Raw genomic sequence first — 9,341 nt, forward strand, 5'->3', positions numbered from 1 at the left:
GTGTCCCCGCGTGGGGCCCACCGGTAGCCTGGGTTCTCCCGGTGTCGCCAACCTTTCCCAGCACAAGGACCGCGCCCACAGTGGGGCCGCAGGCGACGTGGGTGGGACTCGGCGAGCCTGGACAGGCGGTGAGGCTGTCCCTCGGGGGCTCCCCAGCTTCCTGGAGGGCTGTACCCTAACTCATCCACCCAGGTACCCCGCGGTCTCTGCTTATTCTCGGGAATTCAGGAGGCGAGGACCTCTCCAGTTGGACCCCGCGTGAGCTCGCCCACCCCAAAGTAGCCTTTCTGGATGCCCGGACAAAAGCACGCGGCCACGCGGGGCGTTGGGCCAGGGGTTTTTATGAGCTCTGGGGAGGAGCAGAGGCCCGGCCGGCCGGCTAGTCGCCCTTGGGTGCGGCCTTCACCCTCATCTCGGCCAGTTTGTGGGTGAGAAAGCCCCACTTGAAGCCGGCCGCGGGGTCGGCCTCCCGCGGCTCGGGGCGCTCGACGGCTTCCTCCGTGGCCTCGTCCCCGGGCTCGGGCTCCGGCTCCGGGCTGGGTTCGGCGCCGCGCAGCACGGACGCCGCGGCCGCCTGCTGCTGCTGCCACCTGCTGGCGAACGCGTCCCAGAATCCCGGCCCGCGCGGCTCTGCCGCCGCCGCCGCCGCCTGCGAGGGGGGTCGCGCCGCCAGGGGGCTGCGCGAGAGGGGCGGCGTCAGCGACTGGGCCTCGGGTCCCCGCCGAGGAGGGGGCTCGGGGAGCCAGGGCGGGGTCAGGGGCTGGGGTGAGGAGCAGGGTCCGGCGGCTGGCCGCGTCCGGGAGCAAGGGGGCGGGTCAGCGCCTGGAGGCACTGGAAAGGAGCTGGGGAGGGCCAGGGTCAGGGGGTTAGCTCAGGGGCCCGGAACACGGATTAGGGTCAGGATCCCTGGGGAGAGAGCGGGGTCAGAGGTTCGGGGAAGGACGCTGGCTGGGGAGGGAAGCCAGAGGTCACGGGCCTGGGAGGGGGCGGGGCCCGGGGCCAGAGGGCAGGGCCGGGAGCCGGGGCTCTGCGAGTGGGGTGGAGGCGGGTTCGAAGGCTTAGATCAGAGTTGGAGGACGGGGTGTGTGTGTGTGTGTGTGTGTGTGTGTGTGTGCGTGCAGTGGGAGAGTCGGGAGATGCAGAGGGAGGGGCAGTCCAGGCTTGGAGGGGGAGCCTCGGGTCTGGAAAGGGAGTGGGGAGGGGAGGCGAGCCGGGACGGAGAAGGAGGACCCTGGGGCGGCAGAGAAGGCTGGGGCCGGTCAGGGGGGCCCTGGGGGAAAGGAAGAGGGTCCCCAGGGTGGCCGGTGTGTGACCGGGCCAGAGGGCCGGCCAGGCAGAGACGGGGAAGCCCGAGGTCCTGAGTCCAACCCTTGAGCCTTCAGGTGTCAAAGAGCATCTAGAATGGTGGTTCCCAAGCCGGAGTGCCCCCGGGGCTCAGGGAGCCTGCGGGGTACACCCCAGCCTCTCACACAGCGGCTGCGCCAGACCCTCTGAAGCAGGATCTGGGAATGTGAGTGTGTCGCTAGCCCCGACAACGTCTGGGAACCACAGCTCCGAGCTGCTCTCTTGCACATAGCTGATTCAGGGGATGCCGCCCGGCGCCCCAGTCCCAACAGCTGGCAAATCCCTGGGAGAAGCAGAGACAGCCAGGGGCTGCCCCTCCCCAGACCGGAAGGAAAGGACATGGCAGAAGGGGGGCCCCAGGCCCCTTCCAGAACCACCCCCCAACACCCCACACACATACTGGTCGGCACTGGGCTCCGGTGGCAGCAGCTTGTCCTCGTCTTCTTTGTTAAACAGAGATGACATGGTCAGCCAGCCTTTCACCCCCACCCCCTGGACCTGCAAGGGAGGGGCTGGGAGTCAGGAAGATCCCCTCCCCTCCAACAACCGCCCAGGGTGCCCTGGTGCCCCTACCAGGCTCCCCAGGGTTGGGGCTGAAGAAGGGAGCACTCACCCGGCGAGCCAGCTGTGACACGGCATTGAAGGCCTCCTCGCCCGGTTCTGCCGGCTCAGACTCCACTATTGCTGGGTTCTGCCTCTGGGACACAGGACCCCCTCAGGATGAGAAGGGGCCAGAGGACTGGGACCTCCATTCCTTTCCCTGGACACATAGACCAGGCACCCCGCACCCCGCAGACCTGAACAGCCCATCGTCTTCACGCCTCCACCAGGGCACATGGAACTGTGTACAGGTGAACCCTCTCCTCAAAGCTAGTGCTCACCTGCACACACCTGTGCAGTGACACCCTGCAGGTACCCCGGGCACTCATGCCTGCCCACACGGCCACATGCAGCCCAAGCACATGATACAGACACACACCTGCACGGGAGCATGCCCCACATGGCGCCTGCTCTTCTGGACACAGGTGTGTATGCTGTGAGGCACCTGCGCCAGGACACATGTGCAGTTACACATTCACACCTGTGCACTTCACAGCTGCAGACACTCACACGCCTTACAAACACGCGGGGGCGTGCAGGCATAGACACTTGCCCAAAAGGTACACACCTGAAAACACCGGAGCCAGTTCACCTGCACACTCAGGTACACCGTCACCGGGGAGTCCACACACATATTTCTATGTGAGCCCGGCCTGGGACACCAGCCCGTCTAGACATACACTGATTCCCAACACCACCAACACCCCCCTGACCCCACCCCACCCCCACATACGTACAGGACTAGTTCTTGCCCCTGCCACAGTGTCTGTACGGCTCCCACTCACCACAGCCTCCAGACATAAGCCCATTCTCGGGTTTTGACTCGTTTTTTATTTTTTTGGAGTCAGAACAAAGCATGACCTAATTATGGCTTTGCCCTGATGCTGCTAGTGACCTTCAGAACACAAGTGTCTTGACTTCCAGTCACAGGGGACTCGCTGCCTGTCTGGCAAGCCGTCCCACTTCTGCTCAGCCCTGCTGGATAGAATGCTGTGTTATGCTGGGGCCAGCATTGTGGTGTGGTGGGTTAAGCTGCCACCTGTGACAACCATATGGGCACCAGTTTGTATCCCAGCTGTTCAAGAAAGCAGTGGAAGATGGCTCACGGACTTGGGTCCCTGCCGCCCACATGGGAGACCCAGGTGGAGTTCCAGGTTCCTGGCTTCAGCCTGGCCCAGCCCTGGCTGTTGCAGCCACCTGGGGAGTGAACCAGCAGGTGGAAGATCCTGATCTCTCTCTGTCTCTCCCTCTGTGACTCTTTTATATAAATAAATAAATCTTTTTTTAAAAAAGATTTATTTTATTTTTTGAAAGTCAGAGCTACAGAGAGAGGCAGAGACAGAGAGAGAGGTCTTCCATCCGCTGGTTCACTCCCCAGTTGGCTGCAACAGCCAGAGCTGCACCCATCTGAAGCCAGGAGCCAGGAGCTTCTTCCAGGTCTCCCACGCGGGTGCAGGGGCCCAAGGACTTGGACCATCTCCCACTGCTTTCCCAGAGAGCTGAATCAGAAGAGAAGCAGCTGGGACTAGAACCAGTGCCCATATGGGATGCCGGTGCTTTAGGCCAGGGCTTTAACCTGCTGCACCACAGCACCAGCCCCATAAATAAATCTTAAAAACAAAACAAAATGAAACAAAACAAGTTGTTGTGTGGCTGTGTAGCTAGCTCCGACTTGTCCTAGAAGAATCTGTCCCACGTGGCAGCCTTGGGGTCTTTGGAGACAGAGACCGCTTCTCCGCGGCCCCAGGTCTTCTCCAGTTTTCTGAGATTCTTGGCTCTGCACCATGCTGTTTATCAGCCCTCTTTGTGGCCTCTGCACAAATGTGCGTCTCTTCCTTTCGGAGCCCTTCCCATGCCCTCTCCCTCGGCTCCTGCTCTCCATCTCCCTTGTTGCACCCACATTCGGCAAGGACGGCACCCACCTCTTCTGCCAGGTCCTCCTCGGATTCCCCACTGAGAGTCTGCAACACTTTGGACTTGTAGGTTTTCCAGAAGGCCTGGTTCATGGCTGCAGGCAAAAGGGGCCTGGTGGCCAGGCACAGGAAGGCGGTAGCTCAGTGGGCACCAGTGGATCTGGCTCCAGAAACTCGGTGAGGCCGAGAGCCTGTCCCAGGGATCAGGTGGCTTCATTAAAGATGCACCAGCCTTCTCAGCTGGCACAGTGCCCAGCAGGTGAACCTGATCCAGAGGAGTCCAGCTGGAGACAGGACAGGGCAGCTTCTGCCGCCTCAGTCCCTGTCTTGACCCATATTGCCCAGGAATAATGAAGACAGAGAGAGAGAGAGAGAGAGAGAGAGAGAGAGAGAGTGTGTGTGTATTGCTCCCTGGGCTTGGAGTACTTGAGGCTGCAGTCTCTTGGAATGGTTGCAGGAAAATCCTCTTCTATACACAAAGCCCTTGATCTAGGATCCACACCAGAGACCCCTGGGACACAGCCGGCTGCGCCCTCAGCCTCTGTGAATCGGAGTGGGACGTCCCCAGCTCCTGGTCGGCATCCTGGGCTTACATTTCACTGGTTTGTGTGAGCTGGAAACTGATTCCTTCCCCCCAGGGATGCACGTGCCTGTCTCCCTGTTTCCTGGCAACAGGTCCCAAAGAGCAGGAGCCCCTGAATTATTGCTGAAGTCCTGTGGCCCAGTCCAGAGGAATTGGCTCTGGCTGGCCCGGGAGGCACCAGGCTCCCGTGAATGGGAAATGGCCATCTGGCCTCTCTCCCTGCTCTGAGCACACAATGCCTGGCTGTATCTCCATTTTTTTTTTTTTAAGATTTATTTATTTATTTATTTTGAAAGGCAGAGCGATAGACAGAGGGAGAGACAGAGAAAGATCTTCCATGTGCTGGTTCGCGCTCTCAAATGGCCAGGATGGCCAGGGCTGGTCCAGGCCAAAGCTCGGAGGCCAGAACTCCATCTGGTTCTCCCACAGGAGGGGACCCAAGCACTTGGGCCACCTTCCTCTGCTTTCCCAGGCGCATTAGCAGAGACCTGGGTCAAAGCAGAGTAGCCAGGACTCAAACTGATATGGGCAGCCAGCAACACGGGCTGCAACACGTGCTGGCCCCTGCATCCCCATCTTTGCTGCCAGCCCACTCACGGAGGATGGGGTCCCTTCCTGAGCACGCCTCTCCTTGTGAGAGCAGCAATCGGCATGCCTGGGCACTGCGATCTCTGGAAGAACACCCCTCCCCCAGGAATTTGCCTGGGGAGGGATGGAGGATGGAAACCCCAAGGGACAACTTGGGAGCCCTGAGAAGAGGTGAGGACTTGGTCAGGGATTGGAAGTATCTCGGGGAGCCCTGTTAGAGCCAGGATCCCAAAGGCACCCACTCTCACTCATTCATGAATTTATTCACAGATATTGAACAGCGCTTTCCGAAGATGCTTAAAGCAACCCACCCCCACCACGGAGCCTAAGGTCTGGGAGTCGGGAAGGGATGACAGGGCCAGGGAACTGCGCTCAGACAGGCTGGGCCGGGCCAAGCAGAGCCGCGGGGCCGGTCGCGAAGCACCCCCAGGCTCACGCACCACCCCGCCGCTCCCCAGCGACGGCCAGGGGGCCCCAGCCAGACAGGTCACCGAGCCAGATGGCCGCCAGGGGGCGCCCGAGCCGCTGGCCGCGTCCGTGACGTCATCAGAGGCGGTCTGGCCGAGGCGGCCCCGCCTCCGGGCGACTCCTGACGTCATCCGGGGGTCCGGAAGTGCCGCACGTGCGCTTCCCTGCGAGCTCCCGGCGTCTGCGCTCGCTTGTCACTGGCCATGGGTCGTTCCCGCCGGACGGGCGCTCACCGTGCGCACTCCTTAGCCCGCCAGATGAAGGCTAAGCGGCGGCGGCCCGACCTGGATGAGATTCACCGCGAGCTGCGGCCGCAGGGGCCCCCGCGCCCCCCGCTCCACCCGGACGCCGAGCCCGACCCTGACCTGCCGGGGGGCGGCCTGCATCGCTGTCTGGCCTGCGCGTGAGTCCGGCCTGGGGAGGAGGAGGTTCCGCCGTGCGGGCGGGGCATGTGAGAAGTCCGGGCTCAGGGGCGCGCAGGGTCTGCCCGCCTCCCATCTTTCGGGCCCGGAGTCTGGCGTCGGGGAGTGACCGAGGGTCAGGCAGCTGGGCGGGCCCGAGAGGCCTCCCCTCTCAGCCTCCTCACCTCCCTTCCGTGCAGGAGGTACTTCATTGACTCCGCCAACCTGAAGACCCACTTCCGGTCCAAAGACCACAAGAAAAGGTATGGAGGAGAAAGAAGAGGCTTGACGGCTGGGTGCCCGACAGGCAGGGCATGCCTCTGACCAGCTCCCAACTCCTTTCTCCCAGGCTGAAGCAGCTGACCGTGGAGCCCTACAGTCAGGAAGAGGCAGAGAGGGCGGCGGGCATGGGCTCCTATGTGCCCCCCAAGAGGCTGGCGGTGCCCGCAGAGGTGTCCACTGAGGCTCCCGAGATGGACACGTCTTCTACCTGACAGGGCCTGCAGCTGCGGGGCCCGCCATGGACAGTGACACGAGGGCTGGTCTGGGAGAGCGATCCAGCCGCTCGGGTTTGGGAAGTGACCGGTCTCTGGGTGTTCTCCCCAAATAAAGGAACTGGACAAAGAGGACTAGCCTTTGACTGTGGTGTCCAGGCCACTGCCCCCAGACTCCTGCCCTGGGAGGGTTCCTCTGCCGTTTTCTCCGTACCGAGCCGTGTGTTTCTACTCCCCACCTGCCCAGCTTTGGAGCCCAGGCGCCGAGCGGAGTGGAGTGGAGTGGGCTGGGTTTATTCTGCCTGCTTCCGCCCAGGGCTCCCCAAATTGCAGCCCCCCCGAGCCACCTACCCCACTGCCTCGCTGAGAGGCTGCCTGCTCCTCATGGGGCCTGTGGCGGCCGCCGCTGCCCCACCATCTTCCAGACAGCGTAGCAGGAACCGCCCAGGCCAAGGACAGCCAGCAGTGCAGCCACACCACCAGCCAGTGGACTCCGGGGCTCTGCCTTCAGCTCCCCGGCTACCTGCATCTGGGGATGCACGGAGGGAGCGCCTGAGGGGTCGCTGGAGACCGCTGGGAAGGGGCTGAGGCGGTGTCGCTGGGTGAAGGAGATGTGCCCGCGGCTGCCCCAGGGAGATTCCACCCCAATCCCTCTCGCTTCACTGCCCATCCGGGCCCTGGCTGCTCAGGCGGCAGGCAACGTGACAGCCTGGCTGCTGGGGGTGTCGGCCGGCCCCGTCGTAGTAGGGGGAAGAAGGGATCGGTAGTGGCAGAAGCCATCAGTTAGGGGTCCTTACCTGTAGCACCCGGAAGTAGCCAGGGGTTAGGCGTCGGAATCGCATGGTGGGGGCCACTGCTCTCCCTGGCGGCCTGTAGGGTGAGCGTGTACGTGAACGTTAGCGGCACTCATGGTACCCAGAAGTGGAGACCAGGGCCTAGGCATCCCTGACGTCACGTATGCACAGGAGCCGTGCCCTCTGAGGATGCTCACCGGTGCCTGCCTGCCCAGCTCTGGCAGGGGGCGGGGCCACTGGACCTTTAAATCGGGTCCCTTCCCCCGCCGGTGCCTGCCGCCCTGCCAGCCTTAGGAGCATCTGTCAGGAGAGATCAGCATCAGGCCGAGCAGCACCTCCCCCACTCGCCAGGGAGGCCAGGCCGGGTGGGCAGGAGCGGCCTTGGCGGGCGTGCTCAGAGTCCCAGGCCTGTCCCTGCCTCAGGTCGTTGCATGTCACCCATCAGCTTCAGCGGAGTGGGCGGAGGGTGGCTTCTTAGCCTCTAACCGCTGCGTGCCTCTGCCACCCTACCTCGAGGGAGGGCCCGTTTCTCCCCTTTCTCCAAGGTGGAGTTCCCACAGGACTTGAACCCTCAGCGCAGGGACAGCAGTATAGGCAGACCTGCCGTTAGCGCTTTGTTAAGCAGCGGAAGCTGGGGGCCGGCTGTGGCGTAGCGGCTAAGGCTGCACAGGAGCTGGGGGCCGGCTGTGGCGTAGCGGCTAAGGCTGCACAGGAGCTGGGGGCCGGCTGTGGCGTAGCGGCTAAGGCTGCACAGGAGCTGGGGGCCGGCTGTGGCGTAGCGGCTAAGGCTGCACAGGAGCTGGGGGCCGGCTGTGGCGTAGCGGCTAAGGCTGCACAGGAGCTGGGGGCCGGCTGTGGCGTAGCGGCTAAGGCTGCACAGGAGCTGGGGGCCGGCTGTGGCGTAGCGGCTAAGGCTGCCGCAGATCTTTAAAACACACAGAAACGCTGAAGCCGACTGTGCTGTCACGGCTGTATCACTTCAGGATATCAATTACTACTGAGCTGAAGAACAGTGCGTACGCAGAACAAGCTGCGGACTGTGCGCTGGGACAAGGAAGAGCCCCCGGGAAACTTGGCAGTGGTCCCCACTGGGGAACAGCACAGAGACCAGAGGGAAAAAGGCTCATCCGCCTTTCACTTTAATAACCTACCAGTGCCTTTGAAATGTTCACACCAGACATATGGAACTGTTGTGTTTACTTATTTATTTTTTTAAACACAATCTATTTGGGGTTTTTTGTTTGTTTTTAAAAGATTATTTGAAAGGCAGAGTTGCAGAGAGAGGTCTTCCATCCAGTGGTTCACCCCCTTGATAGCGACGACAGCCAGAGCTGGGCTGGGCCGAAGCCAGGATCCAGAAGCTTCTTCCAGGTCTCCCACATGGGTGCAGGGTTCTAAGGACATGGCCATCCTCCGCTGCTTTCCCAGGATCATTGTCAGGGAGCTGGATGGGAGGTGGAGCAGCCAGGATTTGAACCGGTGCCCATATGTGCCATAGCACTGGCCCCGTGTGACAGGTGTTGGGATGCTGATAGGTTCCAAAGTAGGTGACATAGAGGAGCAGGCTTCTCCCCACAGACTGACTAATGATGGCACCACGTGGCGTGGTGAGAGGATGGTTAGAGAGGAAGAAACGGGCTCAGCGCAGGGGCTGGGCTTGGTCACGCAGCAGTCGAGTGCAGATCTGACTCTGTCCACGGACCTGGGAGCCCCTGGCTGAGACGGTAATCATAACAATGGGCGCGTGGTATGTGTCAGACATTTTTCTAAGGCGAAGGCTCTTACTGGGGTTCAGAATTCAGGGGATCCATAGACTGGAATGGGAAGAACTTGTATATTTGCACTAACCTGTAACCAAAATTTACCGTTTCTTCTATATGGGTGAAGGAGGAGTGGAATCTGCTTTCCCCCAATGGAACGTGCTTCCCATTGTGATGGGATTTTCATATCAAACTCTAGTTACTGTAGCTGTCTCAAAATATTTTTGCTCATAACATTTCAAAACCATGGCCACTGTTAACCCACCTCTGAAGCACCCTGCTCACATTCTGTTTCAGACCTGCGTGTGACACAGCTGTCACCCACAGGGCACCTCTCATCCCAGGAAAGCTTCCGTGGCCACATGGGTGCCTGTCCACCGGGACCCCAGGTGCCTC

General features: G+C 61.4%; 2 protein-coding genes across 2 annotated transcripts; one reads left to right on the top strand and one right to left on the bottom strand.

Annotated features, from left to right (window-relative positions):
* Positions 1-379: 379 nt before the first annotated feature.
* C5H1orf232 (chromosome 5 C1orf232 homolog) lies at positions 380-3,950 on the bottom strand. Its single transcript, XM_062193182.1, has 4 exons — positions 3,867-3,950; positions 1,958-2,041; positions 1,745-1,842; positions 380-677 (listed from the first exon to the last, which is right to left on the bottom strand). The coding sequence occupies exons 1-4, from the start codon at positions 3,948-3,950 to the stop codon at positions 380-382; spliced, it is 564 nt and encodes a 187-aa protein (XP_062049166.1).
* A 1,684-nt stretch (positions 3,951-5,634) lies between these two features.
* ZNF593 (zinc finger protein 593) lies at positions 5,635-6,802 on the top strand. The gene is made up of 3 exons (XM_062193183.1): positions 5,635-5,899; positions 6,098-6,160; positions 6,247-6,802. Exons 1-3 carry the CDS (start codon positions 5,700-5,702, stop codon positions 6,389-6,391), a joined length of 408 nt encoding a protein of 135 aa, XP_062049167.1. The 5' UTR covers positions 5,635-5,699; the 3' UTR covers positions 6,392-6,802.
* The last annotated feature ends 2,539 nt before the right edge of the window (positions 6,803-9,341 follow it).

This window comes from Lepus europaeus, chromosome 5 (assembly GCF_033115175.1).
Source record: "Lepus europaeus isolate LE1 chromosome 5, mLepTim1.pri, whole genome shotgun sequence".
Lineage (NCBI taxonomy): Eukaryota > Metazoa > Chordata > Mammalia > Lagomorpha > Leporidae > Lepus > Lepus europaeus.

Excerpts from the sequence above, each read along its gene's own strand:
- ZNF593 (XM_062193183.1), top strand. The coding sequence starts at position 5,700 with ATGGGTCGTTCCCGCCGGACGGGCGCTCACCGTGCGCACTCCTTAGCC. Across the intron at positions 5,900-6,097 it reads CATCGCTGTCTGGCCTGCGC|GAGGTACTTCATTGACTCCG; the intron begins GTGAGTCCGGCC and ends CCTTCCGTGCAG. Across the intron at positions 6,161-6,246 it reads TCCAAAGACCACAAGAAAAG|GCTGAAGCAGCTGACCGTGG; the intron begins GTATGGAGGAGA and ends CCTTTCTCCCAG.
- C5H1orf232 (XM_062193182.1), bottom strand. The coding sequence starts at position 3,950 with ATGAACCAGGCCTTCTGGAAAACCTACAAGTCCAAAGTGTTGCAGACT. Across the intron at positions 2,042-3,866 it reads AGGAGGACCTGGCAGAAGAG|AGGCAGAACCCAGCAATAGT; the intron begins GTGGGTGCCGTC and ends CCTGTGTCCCAG. Across the intron at positions 1,843-1,957 it reads TGTCACAGCTGGCTCGCCGG|GTCCAGGGGGTGGGGGTGAA; the intron begins GTGAGTGCTCCC and ends CCTCCCTTGCAG.